Genomic DNA, 17,013 nt, shown 5'->3' on the forward strand with positions numbered 1-17,013 from the left:
TGCGCTGTACGTATGTTTGACTGATAATATCACAGCTGCAAGTGAAGGGGATGAAGCCCAAGCTCCCAGCTGTTCGAGGCTAAATGACTCACTAATTAGTCACAGCAATTACGGCACTTATCTTAGAACTCCAAGGAAATGGGAGTGTTAGAATTGTGGAAAAAGCTTGAGCTTGTAATAGAGCACACATATTAGCAGTAACGTGTGACAAGAGCCGTTCGCGTGTGTATAGTGAAACTTCAACTAAAATAGGTGCGAGAACTAAATGTGAAAGTGCTGTGCTTGCTTTCAGAATTGTAACGTGAATGACTTCATCATAGCGAAGAAAGCGAAGATGATAGAAATCATTCAAGGTTTTGTTTTATGTAAAGTCTAACAAAAGCGAGAAAAGAACCACAAGTGTCGGAAAGTTGATTAATTTCTGTGGTACTACTGTCACATAGGGACATCCCCAACACAGCTAGTCACAGAGCTGAGAAAAAACCCAAGATGAAATGTTGTACTTTCCAGAAATAACAAGTTTCAGCAGCTTTGTGTTGATTAGTTTACTTTACATGATATAAACGAAAAAGAAAATAAATTCATATTAGTTTTATTTAAACTGGTGACCACACCACCACCATGGGATCCTGACGAGTTCTCTACAATCAGACATTGGTACAAACTGCTGGTTTCGTCTGGCCAGAGGAGAACTGGTCCCCCAACTGAGCCTGGTTTCTCCCAAGGTTTTTTTTTCCATATCTGTCATCCGTGGAGTTTTGGTTCCTTGCCGCTGCCGCCTCTGGCTTGCTTAGTTGGGGACACTTTCCAGCGATATCGTATACTATTTGAACTGAACTGGATGATGATATCACTGAATTCACTGATGAACTGCCTTTAACTGAAAATTGATTATTTACAATAATGCTTTACTTACACACGACTGTGCTGTTTAAATACTGTGCAGTTGCTTTGACACAATCTGTATTGTTAAAAGCGCTATATAAATAAAGGTGACTTGACTTGACCTGAATAGTATAAGATGTTTACATATAGTCCAGAAGAGAAAAAAAATGGTTGAATTTATTAAAATGACCCCATTCAAAAGTTTACATACACTTGATTCTTAATACTGTTGTTACCTCAGTGATCCACAACTGTTTTGAGTCTCTTGTTTGTCCTGAACAGTTAAATTGCCCGCTGTTCTTCAGAAAAATCCTTCAGGTCCCACAAATTCTATGGTTTTTAGCATTTTTGTGTAATTTAAACCCTTTCCAACAATGACTATGATTAATAGCCAGGGGGTAAAAATCTGTTCAGGACAAACATACTCATGAACAACTGTACTGTAGCTCTTTTAATTTGTATTGTAGAATAACAAACAATGAGAGAAAAGTGTTTGTGTAATTTTAAATATTAGTATTTTAGTGGATTTCGTGGATTTGGGAAATTGTCATTGACCCATATGAGTAAAGAGGGAGGGAGGAAAAAAGTAGTGTGCGTGTGAGTAAGAGAGAGCGAGAGAGAGAGGAGGGAATCTAATCGGATTATGGAGGCAGAGTTTTGTAGCGCACTAGTCTATTTCTCTCTTATCATCTGAGGGGAATGTCCGGCGCTTCCACTATCAAATGCTGTTTGTTTGCGACATCACAATATCCGAGAAGTTTCTCCAAGGGACAAATTGCGACATTCTGAAGACTGTTTCACATTACATGGAACTGCAAATACTGCAAAGTTTTCGCTTTCCACATGACTTTCTAATCATCGCAGGGTGTTGCTGAGGAACACGGCTCTGACATGTGCGTTATAGAGAAATGATTCAAATGAGCTGATCTACGGTAAATTACTATTAGATGGACAACAGTTGCACTTGCTTTTTATACGAGTGTTGGAAAATGAAGTCGCGGATAGTTAAAAGAAGATTCGAACCTCAGTTCGGAGATTAAACGCTTTTCTAATAGCGTGGTTGTTCATTTGGTATCTATGACTGAAACGTACCTAAATGCAGACGAAGGAGACCAGGAGGTGTTTGACCCACATGACTTGAGGATTTCATCCTATTGGGGTTAAATGGTTCTGATAACGGACAGCAGGGATGGCGGAGGATCATCTCCAGGAAGAGTTAAACCACTTATACACACTAAAAGCGCCCAGATCTGTCCCACTATCGTGGAGGAATCACCTGACCGCGCGGGCGATGAAGATTATGATGAATTACTCGGCTCGGTCGAGTTGGTTGAGGACTTCGAGGAGTTGGATGACTTCTCCGAACTGCCGGACACCAGGAGTATCGCCTCAGATGACTCCTTTTATCCGCCGGACGATAACTTTGCTGATTCTGAGAGAACCCCTTCCCCGGAGAGTCCCGCACCGCTGTCCTTTTTTAAAGCTTGTTGCAGCAACAACGCACTTATAGTGAAACTCATGATTAGACAAGGCGTAACTGAGGAGGACGTCCAGGAGACGGACAAAAACAATAGAGTAAGTAGCTTGGGAATAATGTCACTTTATATTATAGTACACATTCATATCGCGTGCTACAGTTGAAAGCAAAGTGTATCAAACTTTTCCTCCAGTAAGAGTGGGCGTGGCTATTTGTAAATTGTATGGGTCTGGCTTCCGGTCTCATTAGCTTCCAGCTTTTTTAGCTGTGCAAAACAGCTCGTTTTGCTGCTTTATAATGCAAATTGGTGTGTCTTACCATACTATGTTTAATGTATTATCGTTTGCCTCATTCAAGGAAAACCCGTTACCCGTGTTTTTTCCAACCTTCTACCCGTGAAAGTGCACTGGAGCGGCAGTCAAACCAGTGAACTCGTACTATAGATCGATGAAACTCCCAGTTTCGAGTTCTGACCATACACAGCCTGAGAAACAACAATGTCAGCTCCCATGGGTGCGGTGTTTATGCAAGTAGTACACGGTGGAAAAATAGACTTTAGGACAATATAACGTTGCAATTAAATTAATAATAATATAATAATAATAAATGTGATTTGGCAGTTTGGCATGACTTGCCTGGAACACTACAAAGTCTTGAGTCGTGGTTTGAAGTCGTGATTTACCGGCTCAAAAACCTGCCTGGAACGCAGCACACTGGTTTGTAGTGCAAACAGTTTTACCGTTTACTGCACATTGTTATTCTTCTCATTATTTCCCAATAGCGGCTGATGAACCAGAAGTCTCACCCATCGTTCTCTTAGGTCGCATCTTTTTAATTAAATGATTAAACAGAACTGGTCTGAACGAGTCATTTACAGTTAAACGTGTGCGAGTCTGTCAGTCGCAATAATTCCAATTGAGATAGTTCACCCAAAAATGCTTGTAGTTGAAAGCTTGGTCCTTGGTGATCCATAAAATGCAAGTCAGGCATGAAATGTGCATGCTGAGGACATCTACTGGTTGAAGTTGTGTAAATGCAACAAAAACAGACAGTTATCGTGTGGACGCAAAAATAGTTATCGTTGCAGTTATAGTTATTGTTATCGGTCTTGGTGTGAACAGGCCTTAAACCACAGGAAAAAACGTGTGGATGCTGCTAAATCATATAAAATGACTTAGTAAGCAGGAATATTTTGCAATATTTTGGCAAACTAAAGATATGCATGAGCAGTATTAAGATATTAGCCTAATATTTCACCTGCTTGACCAGAAATGATAAGACCAAAAAACAAGAATGTTGTCAAGCCTCTTGCTCTGGAAATCCCGGTTCAGTTTGGCCAACCACAAACGCCTTTTGTTCCTCAGACAGTTTTTTTCCACTCTTCTCTTTGATTTGTTATAACTTGCAGTCTATAGTACTCTAAATGTTTTTTTGCCAGTCCGACTGATTAAGTACAGCCTAAAACATGACAGTAATTGACCATTTTTAGCAGCAATAATCAGCAAAATATACAAGTTTTATTCAGTTCACTGGCATTATTTACATTTCGTGCTGCAATATGCCTGATTGATGACATGCCCTGAAACACCTGAAAACACTTTATTGGCTACATGTGGCTTCCTGATGATAAATTGAGGTATTATGATGCAAAATGATCAGTCTGTGCAAGAAACTGGACATTATTTACAACCTTATTACCATGTTATCCATAACCTCAGACGGTAAATGGGGAAGTCTTTTTGGTTATTTTGGTTTGTTTGTTTAAATGAAGTTGTGGGTGCAATTTGTGGCAAAGAAAGAAAAAGTCAAAGGCTGACCACATTGTTTATTTGTATTTCTCAACCATCTACATTCTTAAAAATAAAGGTGCTTCAAAAGGTTCTTCACAGCAAAGCCATGGAAGAACCATTTTTGGTTCCACAAAGAACCATTCAGTCAGTTCTTACCTTTTTTATAATCTGAAGAACCTTCCTTCGCCACCAAAAACCTTTTGTGAAACAGAAAGGTTCTTCAGAAGTTAAAGGTTCTTTATGGAACCATTTAAACCAAAAAGGTTCTCCTATGGCATTGTGAGGCACCTTTATTTTTAAGAGTGTATCTTTTTAATTTTCACAATAACTTACATTAACACTCTATAAAAAATTAAGGGTGCCATAAAATAATGTTTTTGGTTCCATAAAGAACCTTTAACATCTGTTTCACAAAAGGTGCTTTGTGGTGAAAGAAGGTTCTTCAGATTATAAAAAGGTAAGAAAGATATGTTCTCTTAAAGAACTTTTGACTGAATACACTCTTAAAAATCTCTTTTTTACCTTTTTATAACCTGAAGAACCTTTTTTTTTGTTACCACAAAGAACCTTTTGTGAAACATAAAGGTACTGTAGATGTTAAAGGTTCTTAATGGAACCATTTAGACAAAAAAGGCTCTTCTATGGCATCATGAAGCACCTTTATTTTTAAGAGTGTATTTCTTCTATGGCATTGCACCTTTATTTTTAAGAGTGAAGGCTGATCCACAGTGCCCCAACAAACATGTTAAGTGTGTTAACGCACTGATCCAACTAAACCCAATACATAGTGTTGTGTGAATGTAGTAGATTTAAACCGTTCCACTAACAAAATGTCTGAAAAATGTTAGAAAGTCAATTAGACAAATGATTCGCATGAGCATCATACGAGTGACATTTCAGGGTTGATTCTTGCAGAAAGCTGTGACCTCTAAGACATGTGTTGTGGGATAATGACATTATATAAAAGCTAAATGCAAAACACGTTGTGCAAAGAGCTTACGAGTAATGCACAAATAATATGCAGGCCTTGAGGTTTTAATAACAGAGTTGCACAGTCACAAGAACAAGCCTCTTGCCTTTTATCTTTCTAGTCCAAACCTGGTCATTCCTCACAAAAATGAGTCCCCAAATGACATCACCTCCCAGAGCCTGAGGCCTCGACAGTTCAGAATGTATCGTGTTACAACCCAAAAGCTTAGATTCAAGAGAATGTGTTTAAAAATGTACAATCAATATACTCTAAAAAGAGGAGCTGATATGATGGCATGGCCATCTGGTAGCCTAACAAAAAGAGCTGTTTAGGATGAGACTGTGGAATTCCTCTGAGGAACCTCAAGAGCTTCACTTCACACAGTCTCTTCTCTTATCTCATCTCTCATCACTCTTTTACAGGGCAGTTCAGAGTAACAGGCACAGAATTTCCCCACTAATAGTTCCAGCATGTGCTCTGTTCATTTGAGACCATCTCCGCATGCTGTAATGCTGTAAATAAGGTCATCAGTCAGTGAGCATTACATCTCTTTTTGGGCTGAATGACTTTTCATTATAAGAAGAACCATTATTATTAACTGAACCCCAATAATATTTTGGGCACCAAATCAGCATATTAGTATAATTTCTGAAGGATCATGTGACATTGTTGAGCAATGACTGCTGAAAATTTATATTTGCAATCAAAGGAATACATACATTTGAAAATATTTTCAAACAGTTATTTTAAATTTTAGTAATATTTCAGAATATTACTGTTTTTATTGTATTTTTGTGGTCATACTTAAGTAAATTCACTAAGGCACCTACTAAAAACTGACTAATGTTCTTATTTACAGCATTCCACCATGTTTAAATTTCTTCTCAGCTCACATATTAGCACTATGATACCACAGTAAAACATCCCAGTACTGTTGAAACATTACAAATTTGGTATCACGAATGTCGTTAATGTTACAATACTTAATGAAATGATGCTATTGGCTCAGTTTACATGGTATTAGACTAATGTCTTAGTGCTGTTGAAATGTTTTTTGAGTGAACTGTTAATATCATTACAGGATGCATAACATCTGCATTTTCAAGCCCATCTGTATTTTCCATTACTTACATACATACTCATGACCCCTAACATCCTGTTTACCATGCAACTGCTGTTGCTATAGGACTTCAGTCTACGTGTTCTTGCATTTGTTGGATAAAAAAATAGAATCTGGGCTGATTTCACTAAAGCTCAAAGGGATAGTTCACCTAAAAATGACAATTGCATCATAATTTGTGTTCATCTTCAGAACACAAGATATGTTTGATGAAATCAGATATAAAATACTCTCCATAAGACGCTAGGGTGATGGGGAAAAGAAGAAACTTGGATTAAAGTTGTTATTTTTGTTTTCTTTGCACACAAAAAGTATTCTCATAGCTTCGTAAAATTACAGTAGAACCACTGATGTCACATGGACCATTTTAACAATATCCTTTCTACCTTTCTGGGCCTTTAACGTAGTCGTTGCATTGCTGTCTATGGAAGGTCAAAAAGCTCTCGGTTTTCATCGAAATATCTTAATTTGTTTCCTGAAGTTGAATGAAGGCTTTACAGGAATGAAATGAGAGTGAGCAATTAATGACAGAATTTCAATTTTTGGGTGAACTATCTCTTTAATAGTCTTGAAACTACAACACCAGGCCTAGCAGGGAAGTAAATTAATCCAGCTTAACTGACAACTCTCTGGCAGGTTCAAGATATTTCATTTACACACTGCTGTGCAGGTAGGGCTTTCCAGTTGATGAATGCGTCAGGATTACTTTAAGGCCAGCGTTGATGTAATATCAAGTCATTGATGGAACATCTGTGGATGGATGTTACCCACTGACCTGTTTTCTGGGACTCCAATATTTCACAGCCAGACTGACATGATATTATCAAATCCAGGCCAGCTTGCTCCTCTCACAGTTTTGAGGTCAGCTTGTTTCATTTAGGGTATTTCCCCCACCAGTTTGTCATATGATACTATTCATCCTAAAAACATCTAAATACTTCTAGCGGTGCACAATAAGTAATCTAACATTCAAAGTACTTAGGATTAGTAATGCATAATATACTACAATATTAAGGTTCAACTTTGCATTTCACACCCAAATATGCAATGCAAAGCAAGCAGGTTTTTTTTAGAAGTATCGTAGACTCTGTATTTTGTCTTCATTGTCAAAGCTGAACTGGAGGACAAATCCTGTAACTCCTCTTTCATTCAGTGGCTCACAAGGCTAATCCTTTCTATTTTAGGAATCACCCAGGCCACAGATTACCCCAACAGATTTGTATGAAAACCAAGCTGAGTATATTTGATATAAAGATTCAGACTAAAAGAAATGTGACCACAAAACTAGGCATACTAGTCGCACAAGTATATTTGTAGCGATAGCCAACAATACATTGTATGGGTCAAAATTTCCCATTTTTCTTTTATGCCAAATATCATTAGGATATTAAGTAAAGATCATGTTCCATTAAGATATTTTGTATCATTAATTAATTAGTTATAGGCATTGCTACGAACTTCATTTGGACAACTTTAAAGGCGATTTTCTCAATGTTGAGAATTTTTTGCACCCTCAGATTCTAGATTTTCAAATTGTTGTTTCTTGGCTATATATTATATAATATTTATAAATCTCAATTTCAAAAGATTTACCCTTATGACTGGTTTTGTGGTGCAGGGTCACAATTACAAATACATTTTGCAAAATACTTAGAAATATGATATTTTGTGTGATGACTGGACAGAAATCAAAGCCATTATTCACAGAAAATCATTCCTTCAAGCAAGCCATTACACTGTGTAGCAGCTTCTCAAAAGATTCTTACAAAAAGATTTGTTCACAAAGCGAATTGATCTGTTTTTCTAGTTTCACTGAAAATTGAATTTTGTCCAGTTCCTTACATTGACTCAGACAAGGTCAATAAATGCTCTCATTGTATTAAAAAGGGAAGCTTCAGTAAAAGCTGATAGAAGTTTTGTTTTTGAATGAACTATTTATCTATTACCTAAGGCGTCATTTTGATCCAAGCATGAAATATTTTGTTTAATCAAGCAGTCACCCCTTTTTTCATTCCTTACACAAATGCAGTGATTCTCAAACAAACAGCCTTACAAACTGACCTACTAATGGCTCACTAATGCGTCTGTACATTAAACATCAATAAAATGACATACGTCACCTCAAATGCACACACGTCCACCATCATCTGATGTCAAGCAACTGGAAGCATCTCTCTTATTGTCATAACCGTGTAAAATTAGCTTGTCCAGGGTTTATTTTTAGTCTGCAGCCTCCAGCTGTGTGTCAGTGTGATGAGATGCTGCTGACACTCCGTTCTACACTGTTACTGTTCACACTTAAATAGGCCAGACTGACTGTGAAGAGAGAAACAAGTATGCCAGACGCCTTCAGAAAAACCCCAAAATCAGCTGTACTGCCTCATCATGCCAATAAGTTGCAATAACACTGTGAAATAATTGCAATTTTGCGCATTTCCAGGTTTAAAGCTGCCTTCTTCAAGCCAGATTAGAATTGGTAATTCACATGCCCAGATCAGCAGATACCATGACTATCTTTACCATTACATTGATGCGCAAACCAAAAACGTTTCTTGGTAAACACAGTTTAATCCTAGGAATACACTTAAAAATGCATAATAGAATCATTGATCAAAATCAAATCATTTCTGAAATTATTCTGAACTTGGAAAAAGATTGAATTCTTAAATCTCACCGTCAACCTTTTAGTCAAAGCTGTTTAAGCTCCCATTTGATAATTGTGCTAAACTATGTGTTTTGTTCCTTTTTATATGAAATATTTATTCATTTATATGATATATTATCTCTTGTAATTGACCTTTTGGTGGGAATTTGGTTGACAGGTGATCTGACCAATCATAACGTTGTATCTGCCACTGTCTGACAAACAAAACACACAGGAGAGCAGATTCACATCGGTGGATTTTAACTTGAAAAATAGCGTGTACTGATGTTTTTCTGTGGTTGAAACACGATGCCTTCTGGTGTTTATTCAAGTTTAATTCATGTTATAACTAGTAAAGAGAAAGAGATGATCAGTTCACGTGCTGCTTGAACTGAGGTGCTACAGCGATCTGTCACGACACATTAAAGTCCCCATGAAATCAAAACTGAAGTTTTTTGGCTTTTAGTATGAATATGTTACCCTTTAAGGTTATCTATAAGATAGTGTTTCAAAACAGTGACTAAATTCGCATTTACAGGATATAAGCATTCAAAACTTACAATCTTTAACATTCACTAATTTGAATCAATGATTTTGATGACATCACCCTGCACTTCAGCTTCTCATCACATTCTGTCCAATCAAAAGCTCTCTAAAATGAATAGATGCTGAAGCTGCGGCTGAAATAGGTCACTTGTTGCTATTTTCTGTACAGTAAAGTGCAGTATATAGGGGATAGGAAATTATTTAGACAGTGTTAATGTGCTTTTCACTGTCTAAACATATGAGATATATTTGAATTAGAAACTCCAAGCAGGTGTGAGCTGGAGTTAAACTTCGCAGAGCTGCGGCCCTCCAGGAATTGAGTTTGAAACTTCTGCTAAAAGGTCTTTATTGTTCGAATTTCTTACAAAAATACAAAATTTGAAAACTGAGATTTTGTTTCATACCAAAAGTAACCCACTCTGTCTTGTCTTGATGTATTTTTTACTGTGTGAGAGCGCTATGGCTTCTCAGACGAAGCAACAATAACAAAGGAAGGTGGGTCTTTGGGAAGGGTTAATGAAACATTTGCCACGAAAGGCACAAATTTGATTGACAGACAATCTGACCAATCATAACGCCGAACCTGCCACTGTCCAACAAGAGAGTAGCTTTACTTCAGTGGATGTTAACTTGAAAAATAGCGTATATTTAGTTTTTCCGCAGATTAAACAAGATGACTTCTGATGTTCTTGTCATGTTCCTAAAGCTCCACTGAAGTGCTTTGAAACAGGTAGCGTTCTTCTATGTGTTGATGTCATTTCAACTGAAACTGGAAGACAGGGTGGGACATATCCAGCAGTCCAACCCCCTTTTTAAGTAGCCAATAGCGTTTTGTTTACATCACATATTTGTGCTGTCTGAATCGTTCCCTATCCCCTATATAGTGCACTACATGTCATTGGAAATACAGAAAATACAATTTTTTTTTGAATAAGTGCCGCCCCACTGTTTATAGTGTAGAGGATGGGATGCTTTGGATTCTAGAGAGCATTTGATTGGACAGAAAGTTTTATAAGAAGATGACCTGCAGGGTGATGTCATCAAAACCACTGATCCATATTGGCGGAATTTAGAGGCTGTTAAGTTTTAAACGCTTGTATGTGAATTTTGTCATTGTTTTGGAGCACACTTATATCTTATATTAAGGATAACATATTCATACTAAAAATTTGATTTTGTGGGGACTTTAAGAGATGTTCGGTTTACAGCAATCTGTCATCAATCTGTCACGTATTACAAAAAAGAGCCACAAAACAGCATTTGTTTGAATTTCTTAAAAATGGCAAATTTGAAAGCTGATATGTATTTTTTTACTGTGAGAACATGATGTGTGACGTGAGAGGCTTTTTACGAAGGCTCAATTGATAAATTAAATTAAATTGATAAATTAAATTTTATCTTCATCTGCTTGTTTGATTTAAGATCTTCATCTTTAGTCTCAACACAGCATCATTTGTGTAGATTTATCATTTGTATGCTTGTATTTAAAAAAATCTGTAATTTAGCCCATCTCTGTAATATAATCATTTATGTATTCTGTAGTTAAGTTAAATATGTTATTTTGTGTTTTACAAAATAAATAAAGGAGTAGCAAATAATGACAGAATTTTATTTTAGGGTGTACTGTCCCTTTAAGTTTCCCTCTTTTTTCGTCTTGATTTGGAGACTACGTTTTTAGCTGTTAGGGGTCGACATCTCCTTAGGGATCATTCAATTGGATTGAAGATTACTGTAGAAGAAAATCAACTCTAAGCAGGCCATTCCCATAATTTCTTTCAACAGAGCTACATTTGTGCAAATTTTAAATTTAATTGCAGATAGATGCCAGTAAAACAATTGTAAACTCTATATAACAATGTTACACTTACCTCAGGAAAGCCAGAGGAACATTTAGTTAAATACATGCACTGTATTACATATTTAACCAGTAATATTATAGAAATGTACAAACTGATAGGGTTCCTTGTGTAGTTCACAGCTTTAGTTGAGAAATTTACTCTACCATATGTTTTTCCAAATCTAAATTAGAATAGTATATCCGTACCCAGTCCTACTGAGACTGTTTTCCTCAGATTTACCAACTGCTAGTTCCACTAAATGTTCCTGGCCAGGGTGGAAACTTCCTGACAGTAATTCCTTGTGTGTGTGTTGACTTTGCAGACTGGACTAATAGTGGCATGCTACCAAGGGTTTGTGGATGTGGTGATGGCTCTCTCCCAGTGTCCTCACCTGGATGTGAACTGGCAGGACAATGAAGGCAATACAGCACTCACCACTGCTTCCCAGGCGGGTAAGAACGATCAGACAGCCCTGGACCTAATCACAACCTGCACATATTTACATTTAGATTACCATAAGGTCTAAGTAACTAGTGTCTCAATATTCAAAGTAAATGGATGAGTGTTCAAATACTACTAGAACTGAACTGCTGAGTGTCCTAGAAATGTTGTTACATATTCAGCAGCTGACTGCGTTTTCCATTTTTCCCCTGAACAATTGCAGGTCACATCACAATCACTAACTACCTGCTCAACTACTTTCCCGGGCTTGACATCGAGAAGAGAAACTGCCACGGTTTCACCGCTCTGATGAAAGCTGCTATACAGGGTCGAGTGGAATGTGTCAGAGCCCTGATGCTGGCAGGTACTTGAGCCTCAGATCACTGTGCAACACACTGCCAGACATGCCAGGAAACACTACAATATAAAGCAGCTGTTATACGATTAGCTACAAGACAAGGATACAGTGCAGATATACTCATACCACAGATTTATTAACTGATTTTAAAGGGATAGTTCAGCCCAAATTGAAAAGGTTGTCATTATTCATTCACTCGAATGCCATTTTGAATCCATATGCTGTTATTTGTTTCTGTGGAAAAAGAATGCAGCTTTTGTCATACAACAGGAGTAAACTATATAACTATATTACAAATCTTCTGGGGCCGGTTGTATAAAAGGTTTAGAGTAGTCTTAAAAGTTACTCAGCTAATTTTATCTTAAAGACCGGTCATACATTTTTAAATTCAGTTACAGAAAAACGTAGATTAGTCTAAGCTGAAACCAAAAAATAAGACTGAATACCCCTTAGTTAACTGATAGTTGGTCAGACTAGGCTTAAGACACTGTCTTAACATAAAGGCTAAGTTTATGCAATTAGCCCACATAATAGTCACACAAAAGTGTGGGAAACATAATTTTTTTTTATTAATTTTTAATTGTTTATTTATTTAGGCTTTGTTTCTTGTTACCGTTTATAAAAAAAAAAAAAAAATATTATATATATATATAAACTCTATATAACAATGTTACACTTACATCAGGAAAGCCATAATACTTATTAGAATGTAAATGTATTTTTTTATGCTTTTTTCTAAAATGATTTTACATTCTGATCTGTAAAGCTGCATTTTAATAAAATTATATAATAATACTTAATCCAAAAATATTTATTAATATTAAGATTTTTTGACATTCTATTAATTTTTTTAAATAATTATTTTTAGTGAATTTTATATTCTGACATATGAAGCTACATTTTACATATAAAATGTGCCAGCCAAATAATATAAAAAAACATATTTATTATTATTTATGATCATTAATTAATTTTGATGCTTGCTGCTGGTATTTTCTTGTTCTGTTTTCTTTTTCTAAAATGATTTTATAATCAGTGAATCTGAGGTTTATGTATTTTATTTTATAATTATTATGTTTTATTTTAATTATTATTAATTCATTTTTATTTTGCTATGCTTACTTTTTTCTAAAATAATTTTAGATTTTGACCTGTGAAGCTGCAGTTGATGCATAATGTGTGCCATACAAATAATAATACTTATTACAAAAAAAATCATTCTTATTATTCTTTTTGATATTCTGACCTGTGAATCTGCATTTCATGCATGATGTGCATGATGACTTATTACAATTTTTTATACTGTATTTATTTATTTATTTTTTATTATTTTTTTTATATCTAAAATGTATATATAATTCTTTTTTTATATATAAAATTAATAAAAAATTATTTTTTCCTCAAATTATTTTATATTCTGAACTGTAAAACACCATGTTATATACCATTTTTCATACAAATAATATTTATAAAAAATATATATTACTATCATTATAAGTTATCCTCTGTGAATAATGACTTAAATGCCATATGGCTTAAGAACATGTAGTGCAAGATTTTTTTTATAGTCAACTCAATTATAGTCAATAATAGCAAAAAGAATTATTATAAAATAACTGCTCAACTACAATTTACTACTAAAGTTACCATTATTTTAACTTTTTCTTAACTCGAATCACACCATCACATTTGCTTTCTCCATCAGGAGCTGATGTGAACGCCAGGGACAGTAGGAGGAAGTTCACTGCGCGAGAGTGGGCCATCTTCACAAGCCGCTACGACACTGTATTTACCATGACGCGTCTGATACAACAGCCGTGCGCGGATCAGTTCTGCAACAGCTATCAACCCGAGTGGCCCCTTCTGCCTGCGCTGGTGGCCAAAGCTCAGACGCCCAAAGGCTGTATCCAAAAAATTTCAGAGACACTACGTAACTTCTTTGACATCAGCAACGTCACCGAAGCTTCAGAAGATGGGGTTCTGGACCACATGGTGCGTATGACAACAGCACTGGGGAGCCCGTTCATCGCAACCACATGTCGAACGGTGTGTCCCGGCAGTCCACCCTGTGTGGGAAAACGCCGTTACTCAGTTCCGGAGATACTAAAAAAACAACGTGTTGAACAACTGAAAAACCTAGGACCCGAACGCCTCGAAAACTACAAACGTCAGTTCCATAACTCCCACGTCCTGCTGGTGCCCAAGCAGAAAGATCGTCGTGCGAGTCTGCAACCTCAGGCCCAATCAGATGCTTCCTCTTCTTCGTCCCCAGCCATCCGCAGGGCTAGTCTTCTCCCGTTACACCTGCTGAGGAGAAGCAGCGTTAGACCAGGTTTGGTGGTGCCCAAGCTGAGGATAACAAAGGCACCTACGGCAACCTACGTGCCTGAGAAAGTACGGCGGAAAAGCAGCTGTATAGACGACCAGTTCCTCCAGATCCCGAAGTGGAGATATAAAGAACTGAAAGAAGAGCGAAAGAAAGCAGAAGAGGCAGAAAGAAAAAGGCTGGAAGCCATAACGAAGAGACAACTCACTACAGGCAAACGGAAATAAGCGTGCGCAAACATACTGCTCACTATTTTATACTTGAAATGCAATTTTAATGTTAAATTCAGATTTATTTTACTATTTATTGTTGTTGTTTTTTAGAAGATGACTAATTTTTATAATGTTAAATGCTTGTCAACTTTTAAAGTGAACTCCTTTTCATGTGTTTGAGCATCAGGAAAATAGCTAACCAGATTAGCTAATATGGGTACACTACTAAAATTAGACGCTACTTTATGTTTACGTCCTTAAAATAGGATTCTTTGACTTTTAGAGTTGTGCAACTGCTAGCATCGTCTCAGTAGCTTTGTGAATGTATTTAACAAGCATACTTTTTCAATACCTCAAAACTATTTTTCTAAACATTGTCGTGGTTGATAGTATTTCGTCTGCAGCCGGGCCTTTATTTGCACACATTTCAGAGACAAATGCTACAGACAATCACCAGCAAGAAATGAAAGACTGAAAAAGAGGTAGTGGTATCGTGAATAAGCATCTTATTTGATATTTTCTGTACTTGTATTTTAATAGTTATTTATACTACTAAAGCACTCTACTAAAGTGTATTACTTTAAAGACTGTTATGAAACTATAACTGTTCAAGAAAAAAAAAATTGTCTGTTATGACCCTTGACCACAAAACCAATCATAAGGGTGCTTTTTTAGAAATTGAGATTTAAACATCATCTGAAAGCTAAATACATAAGCTTTCCATTCCATATGGTTTGTTAGGGCAATATTTGGTTGAGATACAACTATTAGAAAATCTGAAATCTTAAGAAAATAAGTAAAGAAGTTCTTAGCAATGCATATTACTAATCAAAAATTAAGTTTTTATATATTTGCAGTAGGAAACGTACAAAATATCTTTATGGAATATGACCTTTACTTATTATCCTAATGAGTTTTAGGATTGATCATTTTGATCCATACAATGTATTGTTGACTATTGCTACAAATTTACCAATGCTACTTATGACTGGTTTTGTGGTCCAGGGTCACAAATGGTATTTGCTACTATATAGGGAGAGTGGGGTAAGATGTGTCATGCTTGCACCCTAAATGATTGGCTTTTGTGTTTCAAGGGCCAAACTTACATAGCTGCCTGTGATGGAAAGATGCACTTAAAAATGGCTAAACGTTTCGTTGGATGTCAAAGTAAATAGTTCTACATGAAAGCTATACAGGAGGTTATACATATATACAGGTCTAAAAATAAATATCATACACACTAATTTTTAAAATTTAGGGTGAGTAACATTTGCTTTAAATGTATTAATACTTTTATGTAACAAGGAGACATTAAAATGAACACAAGTGACTGTGAAGTCGCTGTACGTTAGCGCCTCAGTTCAAGAAAGGCAGCAACGCAAACTGCATGTGGATTAATCATCTCCTCCGCTTTCATAAAGTTTCAGCACGAAATAAAGATGAACAAATATCCTAAGGTATGTTAAAAGAAAGCGTACAATTTACCGAAATCCGAATGTTGTCTCATGTAATCGCTAAATCAGTGTTCAACCGCGGAAATGCACCAAACAGATAGTACACATGTCACGTAACGCCATTTACCTCAGAATGATCAGTCAGCTATATTTTACAGCATTATGGTTAAAACATTTTTTTCCTTCAGAAAATTTGACTTATTTGAATTTGAAATGCAAATTATTTCCCAATGATTCGATTTAACCTTGACACGACAGCTTCCCTCTCCCTGCTGAAAAAAACAGCATATGCTGGTTAGGTATGTTTTGGTGCTGGGATGCTGGTTTTAGCTGGTTTATGCTGGTCCTTTGCTGGTTTATGCTGGTCCCTTGCTGGTTCATGCTGGTCCTTTGCTGGTTTATGCTGGTCCTTAGCTGGTTTATGCATTAACCAGCAACATGACCAGCATAAACCAGCAAAAACCAGCAAGGGTAGGGTTGCCACCCGTCCCTTAAAATACGGAATCGTCCCGTATTTGAGAATGAAATTGCGCGTCCCGTTTTGAATCAATACGGGACGGGCTTTGTCCCGTATTTTTTATAATTTTTTTTAAAGCAGCGTCTCATGCAAATAATCACTGCGGTAAAGCCAGCCGCGGTTCAGAAAAACACTGTCAAGCCAGCCGCGATTGATTTTAAATGTGCGCGCATATTACAGTGATTACGGTAGTTTCAGAAACAACACAGAGAGAGAACGAGCTTTCAGAGCGCTTTTCATTTAGACGCCCAGGACTGAGAGATAATACTACAAAATGCTCGTGAATTTTTACTTACTTATTTATTTGCATTTATGCTTTAATATCCGTTTTATTTATTGGTGTACTTGACGGTTCTTTTCTGAGAAATGTGACATTATTAGACTTTAGAGTCTAATAAGTAGAAAAAAAACAATGATCCGTTCTTATTCAGGACG

At 36.4% G+C, this 17,013-nt stretch overlaps 1 protein-coding gene across 1 annotated transcript; it reads left to right on the plus strand.

Annotated features, from left to right (window-relative positions):
* Nucleotides 1–1,582: 1,582 nt before the first annotated feature.
* ankrd33ba (ankyrin repeat domain 33ba) lies at nt 1,583–15,904 on the plus strand. Its single transcript, XM_073831023.1, has 4 exons — nt 1,583–2,460; nt 11,593–11,722; nt 11,935–12,075; nt 13,775–15,904. The coding sequence occupies exons 1-4, from the start codon at nt 2,050–2,052 to the stop codon at nt 14,620–14,622; spliced, it is 1,530 nt and encodes a 509-aa protein (XP_073687124.1). The 5' UTR covers nt 1,583–2,049; the 3' UTR covers nt 14,623–15,904.
* Nucleotides 15,905–17,013: the final 1,109 nt, after the last annotated feature.

The sequence above is a fragment of the Garra rufa genome, chromosome 24 (genome assembly GCF_049309525.1).
Source record: "Garra rufa chromosome 24, GarRuf1.0, whole genome shotgun sequence".
Classification (NCBI taxonomy): domain Eukaryota; kingdom Metazoa; phylum Chordata; class Actinopteri; order Cypriniformes; family Cyprinidae; genus Garra; species Garra rufa.

Bases quoted from the DNA above. Each gene is read 5' to 3' on its own strand.
- ankrd33ba (XM_073831023.1), top strand. From the start codon at position 2,050: ATGGTTCTGATAACGGACAGCAGGGATGGCGGAGGATCATCTCCAGGA. The intron at 2,461-11,592 runs GTAAGTAGCTTG...TTGACTTTGCAG, and splicing joins AGACGGACAAAAACAATAGA to ACTGGACTAATAGTGGCATG. The intron at 11,723-11,934 runs GTAAGAACGATC...GAACAATTGCAG, and splicing joins CACCACTGCTTCCCAGGCGG to GTCACATCACAATCACTAAC.